This window comes from Varanus komodoensis, unplaced genomic scaffold, assembly GCF_004798865.1.
Source record: "Varanus komodoensis strain SLA01 unplaced genomic scaffold, ASM479886v1 scaffold12, whole genome shotgun sequence".
Taxonomy (NCBI): Eukaryota; Metazoa; Chordata; class Lepidosauria; order Squamata; family Varanidae; genus Varanus; species Varanus komodoensis.
Genome location: NW_025335349.1, coordinates 1 through 17,915, shown reverse-complemented (window position 1 = coordinate 17,915; position 17,915 = coordinate 1). Strand labels below are relative to the sequence as shown.

General features: G+C 39.9%; 1 protein-coding gene across 1 annotated transcript in view; it reads right to left on the bottom strand.

The window, feature by feature from the left end:
• The window catches only part of MCPH1 (microcephalin 1), a 125,742-nt gene extending 108,691 nt beyond the window's left edge, over nt 1-17,051 (bottom strand). Inside the window, exons 1-7 of the mRNA XM_044421436.1 lie at nt 17,042-17,051; nt 16,554-16,645; nt 13,466-13,584; nt 6,279-6,363; nt 4,898-5,012; nt 2,962-3,102; nt 1,599-1,694 (exon numbers count right to left, since the gene is read on the bottom strand). Coding sequence (XP_044277371.1) covers nt 1,599-1,694; nt 2,962-3,102; nt 4,898-5,012; nt 6,279-6,363; nt 13,466-13,584; nt 16,554-16,645; nt 17,042-17,051 — 658 coding nt within the window. The remainder of the gene's footprint in view (nt 1-1,598; nt 1,695-2,961; nt 3,103-4,897; nt 5,013-6,278; nt 6,364-13,465; nt 13,585-16,553; nt 16,646-17,041) is intronic.
• Nucleotides 17,052-17,915: the final 864 nt, after the last annotated feature.

Below are 17,915 nucleotides of genomic sequence, written 5' to 3'. Positions count from 1 at the left end.
CTGTCTCAGCAGCAAAGAGTTCAGGTTTCAACAAATCATAAAATGGTTTGTTATGCATACTATGGGTTATCCATGGTTACTATGACCTATGCATTTTTCAAAGAAGAATCTAAGACCCTGAAGCAGTTTTGAAGTTGGTTTGTTGCGTTACACCACAGTTAAAAACAAACCAGTTTGTATATTTGCTGACAAAATGACGAACAGCAGCTTTGAAAATAAGAACAAATCCTTCCAATCTTCTTATGGCTATGTTGGAGGAAAAGGGAAAGCACATAATGTTAGCCTAGTGGTGGAAAACTTTTAGGCCACCAGATCGTTTGGCCTAAACGTTTCACCAGCTCTAGCCAGAATGGCCACTACTGAGGCATTCTAGAAGTAGACTAAAACATCTGGGGGACAACGAAGGTGCTTTCAGCAATACTAAACATTGTCAAATGCTAATGTAATCATATGCTCAGGTTATGAAAAAATGTAGCAACAGAATTGATGACTTTGTCAACATGGTGTTTTCCTTCAGAGAATATTTTTTTATATGTGGTGTTTGCCTAAGTCCCTCCTAAAATGTTATCTTGAAGGGTCTTATACTATAATTGAAAGCCCCATATAATAAAATATGCAATACAGCAATACAGTTTTAAAGTTGATAGACAACATTCTAAGGATTTTCAGGTAAGAAGGTAGAAAGGTTTTTCTCTTTAAATGTGAGGTGGTCTAGGGATTAGCATCAAACATAAAATGGGGGAGGGGAACCTAAAGATTTGCACATCAGTATTATTATCATTTGGGTAATTTTTACCCCGTCCAATACCCAGTGGGTTTCAGGAAGGCATATATTTGGATGTCTATTTTCAGTAGGTGTGCAAATAATTTTTGGAATGAGTACAATTAGTGTGCAGGTCTGTGAAAAACCTGCAGTCTGTGAAAAACAGGTGTTCACAAGTAAAGCAGGCATGGAAGTGACTGGAATGTTAACAAGAGGGCATTACTGGTATCCTGGATTATACCAAGACCCTGTGCAAGACTCTGGAAAACTTTTTTTAAAGTCATGAATGGGTTACTATATTCTCAAGAGCTCAGAAAAAATAATTTCAGTAGGGCTGGGAGGGAGGAATTTCCATCAGTAGTCAGCAACCCTAGTAGATCAATTGCAGAAAGGGTATGGCATATGGACCGAGCACATGAATGCCACACAAGGCACATGAGTTATAGGCTGGAAGCCAGTGGGAGGGCTGAGGGGGTAAATGAACCACTGCAAGCCACAGAACCACCAACTGCTTGTCAGATTATCAAGCAGCTAGTTACCAGGTCACCAAGTTAGTTTCCAGCTAACCAATGATTATTTATGGTAAGGGCAGCTTAGTGGGATGCACAAAGTTGCTTTGTGAATGCCAACCTAAGATCATACAAAATATGATCAATAAAACAAGACTCTGAAATGAGCCTTATAAAACTTATCTAATTGTATTTTGGATACAAGTTACAGAAATTTAACTGCTACACACACACACATACACATCCGTTTTACACAGCTTTCTTTAAAAAAAGCATTAGGCATAAATTCAATAGTATATTATTTACAACGTTCCTTCCTTTTTTACCTGAAGATAATATGCAAGTTGATCTAGGAGAATCAGAAATCTGTTCATGCTTTGCTGGAAAGGAAGTGGAATCAGACTTCTGAGACATCTGTGAAGCTATAATGCAAAATATTAGATTTATATAAGCTAAATAACTCATTATTTTAAATACATAATTTGGCTTAGGCTAATTCTAAGGTTGAAATCCTTTATGGATATCTATAAACAAAATTGAGATAGATCTCCCTAGGCCACTAATAAGAAACATTTCATACATTAGACTTTGTTTTAAATATTAAAGATGTAATTGGTTTTCAGACTTACAAGGACAGTGAAAACCAGATTTGTTCACAGTGAACAGGAACAGATTAAAGAAGAGCATAAATCAGAAACTGACTGGCAAAGCATTTCCACCCCATACCTAATGATTTTTTTTTTCACAAAGTATTCACAAAGTCAGTCAAATATCAATAAACTATTGTTTACAAATAGCATGTTTATAGATGCTGCCCAATTGTTCCCATTGGAAGGGGGAATGATTAAACAGGGCTTCCAATGTGGTTTGTGGAGTGTTACATGTAGCTCAAAAACGCTGCCTTTCCTTTCCCCAAAAGAAGCTAGTTGTAAAGCAACAACAAATCATGGCTTGTAAGTATGGCTTGCTGGAATACAGAAAAGCTGCAGTTCCCAGTTTGCACTTAAAGCTAAACAAACCACAAATGGAAGATCTGTGGTTTGTTTAGTCACTCCTACTTGGAACAGGATAAATTGAGCAGGAACGATAATAGTACCCTACTTCTTATTGTTATGCCTGAACCAAGCCAGAATTCTTGCACTGTGAAACAAATTTCAGATAGGTTAAATTAGTTTAGACCAATGCACTGAGAAGTTTTTCCAACATTGAGAACATAATATCATGCAGTTAAATAGACTGCATGACAGCCATAAAGTGTTTGATCTGTCAGCATTAAAAAGTATAGTATTTTCACACTAATGCTCCAGACATAGCAAGAAATGTCTTACATTCCCACTGAAGATTGTCTCACAGATGAAGGAGAACAGAACATTGTCAACCAGCTCCCATTTATGATAAGCTTTCTGAAGTTTTTTTATACTGCTATTGTAAAAGAAGCTATAGGGATAAGAGCATTCAGAGACGGAAGTAATGGATGGCATGCAAATTTTATAAATAAATAAAATAAATAAATATTCGATAGGAGTACTCATGCTCTAAAAATATTTTTTTAAAATATTCTTCAAGCTATGTAAAAACCCAGGTTGCAAGAAATACTTGTCTTGAAATGCTGGTAAAATAATTGCAACACCAATACAGCTACAGCATTAAAAAAAGTTTTTATCCTTTCACAAATCCTTGCCAACATACCCGTAGGGGAAAGATTTTCCCTTTTTTCTTTCATCTCCTTTACTCTTCTCTCCATTGCACTGCACTGATACTTTATTTTAGTCACGGGGCTGTATACTAATGAACCATCATCTTCAAATAATAAAACTGGAATGTCAGTTTCTAAAAAGTTATAATGGAAACTTGTTAGAATGATTCTCTATTTCAACAGCAGGCATATCAGAGTGTAAGTAATGTTTTGAAAAACTAGCTTTACAGAGACATGTTTTTACCATAGCTCCAGATTTTGAGCAATTTTTAAAAGTTTAAAATAGATCTAAACAAGTGGCATCTGTGGTAAATGCGTTTGGGCTTAATTTGCAACAGGCACTTTCTTGTTCATGGCTTCAATCACTCTAGTATATTTCATTCCATTCACTCCACTAAAATTCCGTGGTTATAGAGAATGTGGACTATTTGTGCTGTTTGGTACTTTATGCTTCTAAGTCCCAATTTTTTAATTAGTAGTCCTGCTCGGCAACTGTTGACATCCACTGTCTAGGTTTGCAATCAGGGAGAGCAAGAATAAAATGACTATAGTGAGGCTGTGATTCTTCTTCACTGTTCAAGATCTCTGTGCTTTTACCTTGACCAAGAATGTCGACGCTATTATGACAGGCAACAATAGTGAAGTTTGATAGCTGAGATCAGGACAAGACAGGAAATGGAGTTATCTATATTTTTTAATTTTTATTAGCTTGTTTACTATTATTGAAGACATCTGAAGAGTAGAAACCTTCCAAAGTGTGAGGGGAATAAGTGTGACTATTCTGGCAGAAATGGTGTTTCCTTTTTCTCTCCCTGAAAATGACACTGTGTTGTAAAACATTGTACCAGGTGCATCAGGGAACATTTTGAAGTGCCAGGCAGTCACACTACCAAGTGTAGCAAAGATGCTAGTTGGAGAGGTGATATTAGCTATTTTTAAAGTGGGGGAAAAACCCCACTGAGGTCATTTTGTTGAATAAAAAATAAATACAACTTCTCAACTTGAAAATGTAGTTATGTTATTTCTCTCTGCACAAAGTTGCCTAACTTTCTCACCCAACCAAGGAGATGAATGTCTGATAAAGATGGTGATTAGTGTTCATCCCTAACTTATGTCCCCCATAGTTTTATCACTAACTTGCGCATTTTATCCAAGCTAATGCACATGAAAGTTAGCTAACTTTTGCATTTTATCCCATCTAACCCATATATAAGAGCCTGCTTTCATACATTGGCTGCAGCCACTGTATCAGTGTGATTAAAAACACATTTTAAGAAACTGCAGAAAAGATTATTTCAAGAAGATGTTCTATGTTTTACAATATCCAGTAGTGTTCCAGTGTTAACAGTCTGGGAGCCTAAATTATAAGTGGGTCTAGTGGGAAAGGCTAGAAAGAAGAACTTCTATTACTTCAGGAAAAAGTCCAGTTCTCACCCAAAGCTTTCTTTTACCTCTAGATATTGTCATCATCAGAAGAGAGTAGAGTCCAGAGTAGAGACCAGGAGTTAATTGCATTGGTTGAGCACAGCTGAGCACTCCCTGCTTCAAAGGGAGATGAAAGGCCCCAGAAAAAACTGTGTGACCCTTCATCTGTCTCTCTTCTTGGGCACAAAGGGAAACATAATAGCAGGAGGGATCTGAGAACTCTAGGGATAAGAAAGGGCAAGCGCACACTATTTCTTCAGTTATTCCTCTTCTCTCCAGGAAGAAGCAAGCAGCGGTCTCAAAGAAGAAACAGAAGACTAAGAAGAGTCCTTTGCCCTGTTCCTTCTCTCTCCATTCATAGTTCACCATGTTCTATAAAGTTCTTAAATATCTCAACTTGTTGAGATTAGTTAAGTACAACTGTGGAATGGTATCTTACCATTGCACTCAATATGCCAGTGCACATGCTTAAAAAACATTAACATGAACAGTTCATATACTTGCCTGTAGCTGCTTTTTGTACTGCTAACTCTTTAGCCATAATTTCCAATTTTTTTTGTAGTCTCTTATCATTTTCTGGAGTTTTTTCTATGAAGTTTTTGGGTTGCATGCATTTATGCTACAAAACAAAATCATAGCATCGAGTCATAAGGCTTGTAATAACATCCTTTACAATGCATTTCTACCAATGCCAAAGTCCTAACTTGGAATATATTTTAAAATCATGTTTGAACAGAGCAAAATATAGAAGCAACTTCATGAATCCAACAATGTATCTTATCTGAACATATGAGCATGCCTAAATATTTTGCATTACGTAATATTGTACTTTAAATTGACAAATAAAATGCTTAAAACAAGGTGATAATTCATCCCTGTCCAGCTTTTACTTTCCCCAAATTATTTCTGAAACATACAAGAATGACTTTTATAGAAAACTTGTCAACATTTTTGGAAATTTTGAAGCCATGGATGGAGAGCAGGAGGATTAAAAAAAAAAAAAACCTTCCCTGTAAACATCCTAGCATACTTGGACTTCTTATTAAAAGTATTGATCTAAAATATTCTTTACTGATAAGCATTTAGGAATGTTCTATGTCATGCTCATTTTTCCAACATGGGACTAGTCACTATATTATGTGGAAAATATGCATTCTTGAATTTGGGTTTTGTTCACAGTTTTGTCTCTGAGTTCTGGTTAGTTAATAACTCAGTGGACATAGTTCAACAACATGTGATCAAAATATGGCATACTATTATTACATTCTATATGGGCTAATAGGATAAGTTCTCTGAAAAGTTCACAACACTGCCACTTGAAAAAGAACATGTGAGCTATTCCACTTATATTTTTCTGATTTTTTTTTTTTTTTGAGAATTAGGTCTATGGAATTCACTATCTGAATTTTAAACTTCCCAATTAGACTTCCCAATCAGAGAACACTGCCTCAGCAGTAAAATCTATGCTACAAATATAAACTATACCCAGAAGAAGCACAGTATTCTGGATCCTAGTGAGGATGGGCACACTCGGTAGATTATATCCCTGACTAGCAGACCTGCTACAAAGGTGCAGCAGTTTGTGTGATTACTTTTTCAGGGATAAAATCTGTAAGAACACTGCATATTTAGAAATTGTTTGGCAAAACAGATAAACTTAGAACACTTTCCATAGATAACTGAGAAAGTAAAAAACAAACAAAATTGACATCCCTATAGAAATAAACGGAAAGTTTCACAAATCATGATACCAGCCTGTGCTTAAACACTTAATGATATCCCACTGATAAAATTTTTGTGGCATATATGAGAAATTGAGCGACCCTGCAAATATCTTTAACACCATGTAGGGTGGTAGGTGACAGATTTCAAGTCATATACACACCTTTTTATTAAGCTGAGGTAATCCTTCATTAGTATTTATTGCAGGATACAGTGACTCATCAACATGTGCTCCAAGCTCTCGGCATCTGAGTAGAACACACTGAATTAATTTATGCATCTCTTTGGTGTAGAATTAGATTTACTATTGCTTGATGCTAGACACTTGAAATGTTATTAATACATCATTATTCAACTTACCCTGATAACCAAAGCAGCTACCTAAGGGTCAGTTCTCATCTATTCCTTCAGCCCTTTCCAAAATTCCTCAGAACCTTATCTTGTCTGGAAACTCAGGTCATTGAATGAAATAGTTGCTTGTTTGCATGTCACATTAGAAAAGTGAGTTTCTATTTATATACCCATGAAAAGAGATAGAGCAAGAAAGTGAAGAAGAGCTAGTAACTTAGAAAATAAATAGGAAGGGAACAGTACCTTTAAAGACTAAGTCACATTCCTTAGTTTTTCAGGTAGCCTGAATCTATGATAAAGTTCTTCAAGCATGACTCAGATGTAACCAATGGCCCCGGTGCTGTGATACACAGTGTTTTTACAAATTATTTTAATTGCATGTTTAATGTTGCATGTTTTTATTTTAATTGTACATTTTTCTTTTAATTGTATTTTATATTGTAAAATTAACTATTTTTAAAGAAATGACTTAAATGTTGCTCTCATTGGTCACTGTTTTATGTTCAAAGAAGTAAAATGCCTCAATCCTAACCCATCTTTTTTCAAAATAGGACAGTGGTGGCGAACCTATGGCAGGCGTGGTGTCAGCACACAAGCCAAATCGCCCCAGCATCACCCCAGCAGCCAAGCATTGGATAACATCTCACACAGGGGCTGTGTGCATGCTCGGAAAGGAGTAGCGGTGCCAGGCGATGACATCATGAGCTGCGACTCATTAGCCACGACTCGGCCGAGCTTTTGCATGGCTGGTCAGTGCGCTGCCAAGGGACTGGCTGTGAGTTTTAATACTTTCATTTTAATTAACACAAGATTTTAGCTTTGAGTTTTCTTATGAAAAATTGACATTTAATATCTATGATTTAGCAAAGAGATGTTCTAATTAAGAGACTGAGATTCTTTTAATGTTGTGCTGTCCCTCTGGCATATTTAAATCTGCAGGGTTGGCACTTTGCAATAAAGATTTGGGTTTTGGGTTGCAATTTGGGCACTCGGTCTCTAAAAGGTTTGCCTTCACTGTGATAGAATTTCAGCAAGACAGAACATATACCAAACAATTCCTAAATATATTTTCTGGCTCATTTGGTTAGAAAGGAAAACTCAGGAACAAACATTTGGTTGCCTGCAGCAACCTCTTGCTAACGAGCATTGCCGCAACTTCTTTAGTTCTATATACTCCAAAAAATTCCACTTCCAGATGTGATACGTGACTGAGTCAAATCAACTAGGAAAACGTTGAAAAACTACATGTGGTAGACAGTAACAGGTAACAACATAAATTATTTGTGATTAGGTCTGTAATAAAGAAATGACATAGTTGTCTTAGAGCAACATAATATACTGTGGAGTTCTTTTATATAATCTACAAGTATAAATAGCAAATTTCTTCAGGCAAGTACTTTCAGTGCAAGCACTGTATAATGCATTAAACGGCCCTTCTAAGAACACACCTGAGGAGGCCTCTCACCTGCCAGATACACTTTCCTATGTCTATAGATCAGAAATACATTTTATGACAGAATTGTATAAAGTATATCACAGAATTTTGTGTGATACTATCAAACAATTTTGTGTGATACTGTCCCTTCGGGGCCGGGGCTAGAGTGCCTCTACTGGGTGTTGGGCGACCAAGACAGATTGGGGATTCTGTTGGTGTACCGTGCACCTTCTGCCCAACAGTCTCCCTGCCTGAGCTGACGGAGATCGTCTCGGACCTGGTGTTGAGGACCCCCAGGATGTTGGTCCTGGGGGACTTCAATCTCCATGCCGAGACTGGTCTGACTGGGGCGGCTCAGGACTTCATGGCCTCATGGGGCTGTCTCAACATGTCACAAGCCCAACCCATGATCGTAGACACACTCTGGACCTGGTTTTCTCGACGAGCCAGGAAGAGGGTGGTCTGAGGGTGAAGGATTTATGTCTGACACCCCTGTCATGGTCAGATCACTTCCTCATGAGGTTTGTGCTCGAGAGCAGCCTCTCCCTCTGTAAGGGTGCAGACCTGATTGTGTGGGTCCGCCCCCGGAGCCGGATGGATCCGGATGGATTCCTGAAGGCCCTGGGGGAGTTTCCGGCTGACAAGACTGGTGCTCCTGTCGAGGCTCTGGTCGAACTATGGAATGGGGAAATGATCAGGGCTGTTGACACGATAGCTTCTAAGCATCCTCTCCTGCCAGGCAGAGCCCACTCTTCCCCTTGGTATACATCTGAATTGCGGGCGATGAAGCAGGCTGGGAGACGTCTAGAGCGTAGGTGGAGGAGATCACGGGATGAATCTGACCAAACACACTTAAGAACCCATTATCAGGCCTATGCTGTGGCAGTGAGGGCGGCAAAAAAGAAATTCTTCTCCGTTTCCATTGCCTCCTCAAAATGCCGTCCGGCGGAGCTCTTTCGGGTGGTACAAGGGCTGGTTCAGCCTGGCCCTAAGAAAGATTTGGTTCCACCCTCGAAGGCCCGCTGTGATGACTTTGCCAAGCAGTTCAGGGAGAAAATCGGTCAGATTCGTCACGAGCTGGACTCCACTAGTGATTCAGAGGCTTCTGGGGAGATACCAATGTCGCAGTCGGGTCCAAAATTAATGGATGAATTTCAGTTATTGAGGCCTGATGATGTGGACAAGGTGCTTGGAAGAGTGCGTCCCACCACTTGCCTATTGGACCCTTGCCCATCTTGGCTAATTAACAACACCAAACACGGGATTGGGACCTGGATCTTGGAAGTGGTTAACTCTTCTCTGAGGGAAGGCCGGGTACCTGCCCCTTTAAAGGAGGCGGTAGTCTGACCAGTCCTGAAGAAGGCGTCACTGGATCCAGAGATGGCTACTAATTACAGACCAGTGGCCAACATCCCGTTTCTGGGCAAGGTGTTGGAGCGGGTGGTGAGAGGACAACTCCAAGCACTCCTGGGTGAAACTGATTACCTGGACCCATTTCAGTCCGGCTTCAGACCTGGGTACAGTACTGAATCTGCCTTGGTCGCCCTGTACGATGACCTGTGCAGGGAGAAAGACAAGGGGAGTGCGTCCCTGTTGGTTCTCCTGGACCTCTCAGCGGCTTTCGATACCATCGACCATGGTATCCTTCTGGATAGGCTAGCGGGACTGGGGGTCGAAGGCACTGCTTTGCAGTGGTTCCGCTCCTATCTCAATAGCCAATTCCAGAAGGTGGCACTAGGGGACTATGGCTCTGCGCCATGGCAGCTATGCCATGGAGTACCGCAGGGATCCATTTTGTCCCCTTTGCTATTTAACGTCTACATGAAACCGCTGGGAGAGGTCATCAGGAGGGGGGGGGCTGCGGAATCATCAGTACGTTGGTGATACCCAGCTCTACCTCTCGTTCTCTACCAGTCCAGGTGAGGCAGTGGCTGTACTGAACCAGTGCCTGGCCAAGGTAATGGGCTGGATGAGGGCCAATAAACTGAAGCTCAATCCAGACAAGACGGAGGTCCTGTTGGTTGGCGGATCGGGCTTCAGGGAAGGGGAATTGAACTTAGTCCTGAATGGGGTTGCACTCCCTCTTAGGGACAAGGTCCGCAGCTTGGGAGTGCTTCTCGACCCAGAGCTTTCACTGGAAGCTCAGGTGACAGCAGTGGCAAGGAGTGCTTTCTATCAGCTTTGGGTAATCCACCAGCTGTGCCCCTACTTGGAGAATGACTGCCTGGCAACAGTGACACACGCATTGGTGACTTCTGTAACGTGCTCTATGTGGGGCTGCCCTTGAAGACGGTCCAGATACTTCAATTGGTTCAAAACAGAGCTGCCAGGGTGCTGACGGGGACTGGGCCTTATGTTCACCTGACTCCAGTTCTCTGTCAGCTTCACTGGCTTCCCATTGAAGTCCGGGCCCAATTCAAGGTGTTGGTTATGGCCTATAAACCCCTAAACGGCTTGGGTCCTGGTTACCTGAAGGAGCGCTTACATCCATATATGCCTGCCCGCCCCTGGAGATCAGCGGGAGAGGCCCTTCTCCGGGAACACTCCGTGAAGGATATTAGGAGGGTAAGTACTCAGAGGAGGGCTTTCTCTGCGGTGGCGCCCAATTTATGGAATGCGCTCCCCAAAGAGGTCCGCCTGGCACCGTCGTTATTTGTTTTTCGGCGCCAGGCGAAGACCTTTTTATTCAAACGTTATGTTAATTTTTAATACTATTTATTTATTTTATTCTTTGGCCAGGGCGACTTAAATTATACTGTTTTATATTGTGTTTATTTATTTATGATTGTGAGCCGCCCCGAGGCTTCGGAGAATGGGGCGGCATAGAAGTTCTCTAAATAAATAAATAATAAATAAACACATTATAAAGCATCTTTCATGGTTATCTAATATTGGACTTAACCAGTCTACAAGAGTGGATCCCAGAATGAATTCTATGAAAGGGTTTTCAGAACCTGTTTATGAGAACACAGGCAAGAGATGACAGACTTTCCTAAAAGACAGTTTGTCCACTGTCATAGATACCAATAGGAAACTCATTCTGAATTTGTATGTAACCAAAACGGCACCACCTATAAACAAGGAAGAATTAAGAACATACTTGAGAAACCCCAGGGAAATATGAACAATATTTTAAAAACCCTGAGAGTCCCCACCCCACAAGGACTGAGCATGGTGAATGGCATTGAGTTCTGATTGACCGTTAGGAGTAGGTAGGGCAACAGAAAAAGAGAAAATGGAATAGAATATACTGGAAGAAAGAATAGTTGAGCAATGAATAGGAGCACTCCACACTGAAAATGTTGCTGCAGTTGCACTTATGACAAATTTAACTTGCAATTTAAGCTGCAAGGTACAGCTGAGTATGTTGGGAGAGGCCCACAGTTCATAAAGGGCAACTGTGAAATGCAAAAAGCACTTTAAATAGATCCCAGTCTCCTCTGCAACAAAAAGATTCTACAAGAAAGAAGTTAATGCAAGTGCTCCAGGCAAGTAAGAAGTGTAAAATTCACTGCTTTCAGATCTTTTGGTATAGAACTAAGGATACAAAACCATTGGATCCAGCAAGAAATTAAAGCAGTTCCACAATGTGATTCTAGTGACATCTAGTGATCTTACAGTTGCAAAGCAGATACATTATTCCTCTGTCATCTGGCATGTTTTGATAATGAAGATGAAAATATATACTGTCATGGAAACACTGATTAAATATAAGCTACAAGTTCAATTGTTAATACTGAGTTGATTTTACCAAATTCTACAGGTCATCTGATTTACATCCTCTTTCTTTTTTTTGGAAAGGAGATCAACTTTTACATATTTGATATACTGATAAATCCTTCATAAATGTAATGGTCAACAAGGCTTTGATCATCACACATTAATTGGGAAGAAGAGGCAAATTTAAATGTTAGCTATCAGGCTGTGTAGATGGGGTTTACCAATCACTCACAATGCAGCAGAACTTTGGAAGGTACTATGTAAGTAGAATGCTTGTATTTTCAGAAACAAGTTGGAATTAAGATTGCTGGGAGAAATATCAACAACCTCAGATTTTATTTTCCTGGGTTCCAAGATCACTGCAGATGGGTGAAACTAAAAGACGCTTGCTCCTGGGGAGGAAAGCTATGGCAAATCTAGACAGCATACTAAAAGCAGAGACATCACCCTGCCAACAAAAGTGCCTATAGTCAAGACTATGGTTTTCCCAGTTGCAAAGTATGGCTGTGAAAGCTGGACCATAAGGAAGGCTGAGCGCTAAAGAATTGAGGCCTTTGAATTGTGGTGCTGGAAGAGGCTCCTGAGAGTCCCTTGGACTGCAAGGCGATCAAACTGGTCAGTCCTAGAGGAGACCAACCCTGACTGCTCTTTAGAAGGCCAGATCCTGAAGATGAAACTCAAATACTTTGGCCACCTAATGAGAAGAAAGGACTCACTGAAGAAGAGCCTAATGCTGGGAACAATAGATGGCAAAAGAAGAAGGGGACAGCAGAGAATGAGGTGGCTAGATGGAGTCACTGAAGCAGTTGGTGTGAGCATAAGTGGACTCCAGGGGATGGTGGAGGACAGGAAGGCCTGGAGGAATGTTGTCCCCATGGACATGATGGGTCGGACACGACTTCGCGACTAACAACAACAACAAAATTTTTAGAAAATTAGTAATTGTACTGACCATTCATTTTGTTATCTTTTAAACTTTGTCATAAATATTCTATTTATGTCCAAGAATTAGAAAAGAGGGTTTTTTTTGGATCAAATACATTTTTGTAGTTTAGATAACACTTGCATTACCCTCCTAAAGCACAAAATACTTGTAAACAACATATAAATATGTATGCTGAGCCAGTTCATTGTTCCATCTAGCTGAGTATTATCAGCACTGCCTGGTATTATACTGCAGCTCTCCCAACACTTGAGACCACTGTTTTCTCAGGAATAGAACTTGGAACCTTCCATATGCCATGTATGTACACAGGAACTAATAAGTTATAGCAGGGGTCCTCAACCTTTTTCACCACGGGGCCAGCTGAAAGCTGCCAGTGCTGGGTGCGGGCTGGAAAGGTGGTGCCTGGTTGTGTGTGCATGCTGGTGAGGGGGCGGGGCCGGTGTGTGCAGACGCATGCACTGAGGCGGGGCGCACTGCGAGGCATGGGCAGGCACGCTCAGTGAGGGAGGCGCAGGCAAGGCACAGGCAGGTGCGCACTGGGAGACGGGTGCACAAGGCAGCAGCTTGCTCACTCGGAGATCATTTTCTCTGAGTGAGCAAACCGCTGCCTTCCATGCATGGGGCAAGGTGGGCAGTGATGTGCATGCATGCACCCAAATGGGCATGGCAGGCCAAATCTGGCCCCCAGGACATAGTTTGAGGACTCATGAGCTATAGGATGTCCATAATGCAGTCATCTTTTGCACTTTCAGTCTGGATTCTTGCATAGTTGTGACAAGAAGTTCTTACTTATAATTATTTTATGCAACTATAAGATAATTACATACTGTGAATGCTTGCAACCATGAACATTTCCTTTTTAGTACAGTTTCTTCTAGCACAATATAGCAATACTCACTTTTCTACCCAAAGCACTGACACTACTTTAACCCCAACTTTCTGAGCTTTATTCCATGTAGATGAAAGTCCATCTTTAAAAATTACATGAGTTACTTGCTTGTTGAAAGTCTTAGAAACCTACAAAATGCAAGGAAAGGAAATATATTTAGAAATTATCAAGAAATTCTTACTAATAAAACTCTTCCATTGTACTGAATAATTTAGGGAACAATTCTATGCATGTTTAAACAGGAAAAAAACTCTTACAACAGGATTTGTGCCTTCGGTTCTTATACAATGCTCTAGGGGGTAAGCTGGAAATTTGCAGCTTTAAAAACAAAGATAATTAAGACTTTTCATTACTTTGTCTCAAGAAGAAAAGTTGGCTTCTCAGTAGTTTGGTATACACCTTGAGCAACTTAATGGATTGATTAATGTATTTTAAGTTCATTGATGCAGTGTATATGAAATCTTATGCCATAATAAATGTGTTCTTTAAAAATCTCTGTTATTTCTTAATTCTCCAGCCATAAAACTTTTAGGATTTTTAGCTGCTGAAGTCCCATACAGAGTTTTCACATTCAACTTCTTTAGTACCTTGGATATCGATGGACATAAATTTACAAGAATATTTAAAATGAGACTGCAGCCTTCACTAAAAAGAGAAAGAAGTACATTGCAACATCCAACTGCCATGACTCAGAAACTCACCTGCTGCACCTGCCTTTAGACTCTGAGCTGTTGAGAGTGCACAACAAGCCAGAAATCAAGGTTCAGATGTAAAAGAAAATATTTGCTTTGGATAAGTTTACTCTCTCATGCTAGCATGGACAACACATTGCTTCCAACATAATAAATAAACAGCATATAAATAATACGTATACAATCCGGATTCTCCCTGACGGTAGAAATTAAAACCAATAAATAATATTAACAGTTATTAAAATATTGTTGAAATAAAAAGGTCTTGGCCTGGCTCCGAAAAACAAATAACGACGGCACCAGGCGGACTTCTCTGGGGAGCGCATTCCATAAGTGGGGCGCCACCGCAAAAGGGTTTATAGAAACAGAGGGCAACTCAAACAGCAACATTTAATATACAAAAATGTTTAAGATTTATAAAAACCTTTTCTACTGCATAATTTTAATACCAGATGTATCTGTAGTAATAATGAAAATACTGAAATGCCATTGCCAAACAGCAAGAATTCACACCATGTATAATTCTTCTCAGTATGAATCCTGGTTTTTACGTATTGTAGCTAAGTGCTTATTGCTAAGACAGCTATTCTTGATGAGGCTTGGGGAAGTTGGTACTGTCCTCTGTTCTACATGTCAAAAGGTCTGGAGCAATGATCAAGGAAATGAACAGTGGTCACTCCTTAGATAGGACAAGCTTGCTGAACAGCATAGCATTCATCATAATCGAACAGAAGCATGTAACCCATGGAATTTGTAAGGATGGTAGACTGATCTGTGTTTTTTACTTGCTATTACTAATGACCCCCTTTTGAACACCTTAATGTGATGAGGGGGTTTGAGAGTGACAAAGACACCTAGAGCAATGCTGTCAGGAGACGAGACTATCTCACCAGGCTGGTCTCAAAGTGGAATGGTCAAAGAAGATACATTAGTGTAAGATATATCCACTCTATTCAGGAAGAACTGTTAAACCAGCAGAATAGATATCCCTAATGGTGCTGAGGACAGAGAAACTCATAAAGAGTAGCTACTGGACAGCAGCAGTAATTGAAGATGACAATGGCAGAGGATCTTTCAGAGACAATGGCAGAAGCTCAGGCTGACCCTGATTAGTACAGCCAAGAAGGCAGTAATCTGCAAAAACCCTATGATGAAACAACCCAAAATGTAACAAGAAATAGTACCAGTAAATGAGACCCCAAGGTGGGAAGGCATTCATTGAGCTACTGTGGAAGAGCAAAGGACAAGTACAAATACTGTTGCTAATGATGCAACTAGATCAAAGTGAAAGGAAATTTAGTGGCTGACATGCACAGAGGTGAAAGGAAAGTCCAGTGCTGCACTACATATGCAATTAGAACACGGAACGTGAGAAGTATGAACCAAGACAAACTGGAAACTGTAAGGTAGGAAATGTAATGGCTAAACATTGCAATACTTGGTGTGAGTGAACAAAAGTGGACTGGAATGGGACATTTTCAATCAGACAAACACAAAGTGCTTTACTTACACCCCATATGTGCAATTGCTTTAGACTCTTCTAAATGTCTACTTCTAAATGTGCTGGTGTGGGGTTCTACAAGTTCAAAAGCTATATGTGGTCCATAAGAAGATAATGTAGACCACTCCATAGCATATTGTGACAAATCTGAATGATACTTTGCAGGTAAAATTGTTTGTCTAGCTTGGATGCCATAGTTGATACAGTTTCAGTGGATATAGCTTTGACCTCTACCTGTTCAATGATAGTAAGTTTTCAATTTATACTATTTGAAGTTATAGGCAAGATCTTTGTAGAAGTGAGATCTAGAAGTATGCTGGTGAGAAAGGCTACACTTCCATATGAACCTGCCTGGTTTTTAAGATTTTCTATAACGATCCTTCACCTTGCCTCACCACCATCAGATGTTTGGGGAACACAAGAGAGGACCTTCTTGGTGGGGGCTTCAAGACATTAAAACTCCCTGGTGAAGGAGGCCCGGTTGTTTCCTTCTCCATGAGCCTGGTAGGGAATGACTTTTTTCAGTCAGGCCTTTAGCACATAGACTGCTCCTGAAAGGTTTACTATTGTATTTCTTGCTGCATTTTTAATTTCATTTCATGTTATGTTTTAAGTAATCTCTATTTTATTACCCTCCTCAAGTGCTATTTCTGGTAGAAAGTAGAGAGATAACCTTTATTAAGTAAGAACATGTGATTATTTCAGGTACACATACTAAAAATTTAGTTATATTACAGTGTTTAGACTACAGATCACTGTTACAAGACCTCACAAAAAAAAAAGGTAAATGTTCTTGGCTAAATATTGGCACATATGTAAATACATATCTATAATATTCATATTAAAACTCATGAATGGAAAAGAAAATTACATGTAAGCAGCAACTTTAGAAAGCATTACTTACTTTTGCTCCCATATCAAGTAGTTGTTGGATAAAGGTTTCTGAATAGTTTTCTGTTCTGCTGGATGACCATACTTCAACATATGCTACAACACCTATGCAGCAATAAAAAAGGAGATCTATTTTATTAAGGGCTTTTTACCTTGCTCTTTAGTCAAAAAGCCTTCCAATTTACAAATATCAGGAGTGCGGCAGTTCCTTACTTTAGGCTTCCAGTCAATCTAAAAAACGTGACATTTTAAATAGGGGGGATGGAAGAAAGGAGGGCAAAAGTAAGTTCAGAGAACAGTTCTTAAGTTATAATTCTGATTGCTGGGATGAAAATACTTAAGGTAGCCTGATGGAATGACTGCCAGCCAACCAACCAACTAATAACTGGAAAAGGCCTGAGGCAGTTAATCTCTCAGTAGATATGAGCAAAATTGCTTTGCTTCTTTTCTCAATAGTAGTCCCCACAAAGTTGTTGGACTTTAATGCCTACCAATCCTTACCAATGGCCATTCTGGCTGGAACCGATAGAAGGTGCTATTCCAGAAGAACTAAAAGATGGCAAGGATGAGGGTGTAGGAGCACAAAACAAATTACTATTTGTAACTGTTACCTAGTTTCATAGAGAAGATAATCATTCTAGGAAAAGTTGAAGGCAGAAGAAAAGGAAGATCAATTATGAGATGGATTGACTCTATAGAGGAAGCCACTACTTTGAATTTAGAAAAACAGGGATGTCACGGATAGGGTCACCATAAATTTGAGATAACTTGATGGCATATGATAAACACCTAAATTCATGGGGCTTTTTGAGATCATGGCTTGGCTTGACTTGTCTTTATGATATGGTCTATTTCACTGTTCATCTTATAGAAAAGTATTCTAAAATGTTTAAATACACACCAAATGCCCACACAAATGAGGTTTTCATTTCTCTTAATTTTTCTCTTAACAAAGTGTCATTACAGACTATGGATTCATGTGGTTAAAATTGGGGTAGGAAGGATAAGAGAAATGCAACTAGAAGCATAACATCAAATGGAGATATTTAATACTGTTTAAAATGGGGCAAAGTATTGTCTAAAAAGTGTATCAAAAGGCCTCTGGAAAGTTGGCATACTATATGCAGTCAGCCCTTGAGTTTGGAGTGGGAAGCATTCATCCCAGTTAAGAGAGCCAGTGTGGTGTAGTGGTTAAGAGCATGGGACTGGGACTCAGATGATCTGGGTTCGAGTCCCCGCTCCACCATGGAGCCAACTGAGTGACTTTGGGCCAGTCACAGACTCTCAGCCCAACCTACCTCACAGGGTTGTTGTTGTGGGGATAAGATGGAGGAGATGTAAGCTGCCTTGAGCCCTTTGTAGGAAAAAGGCAGGA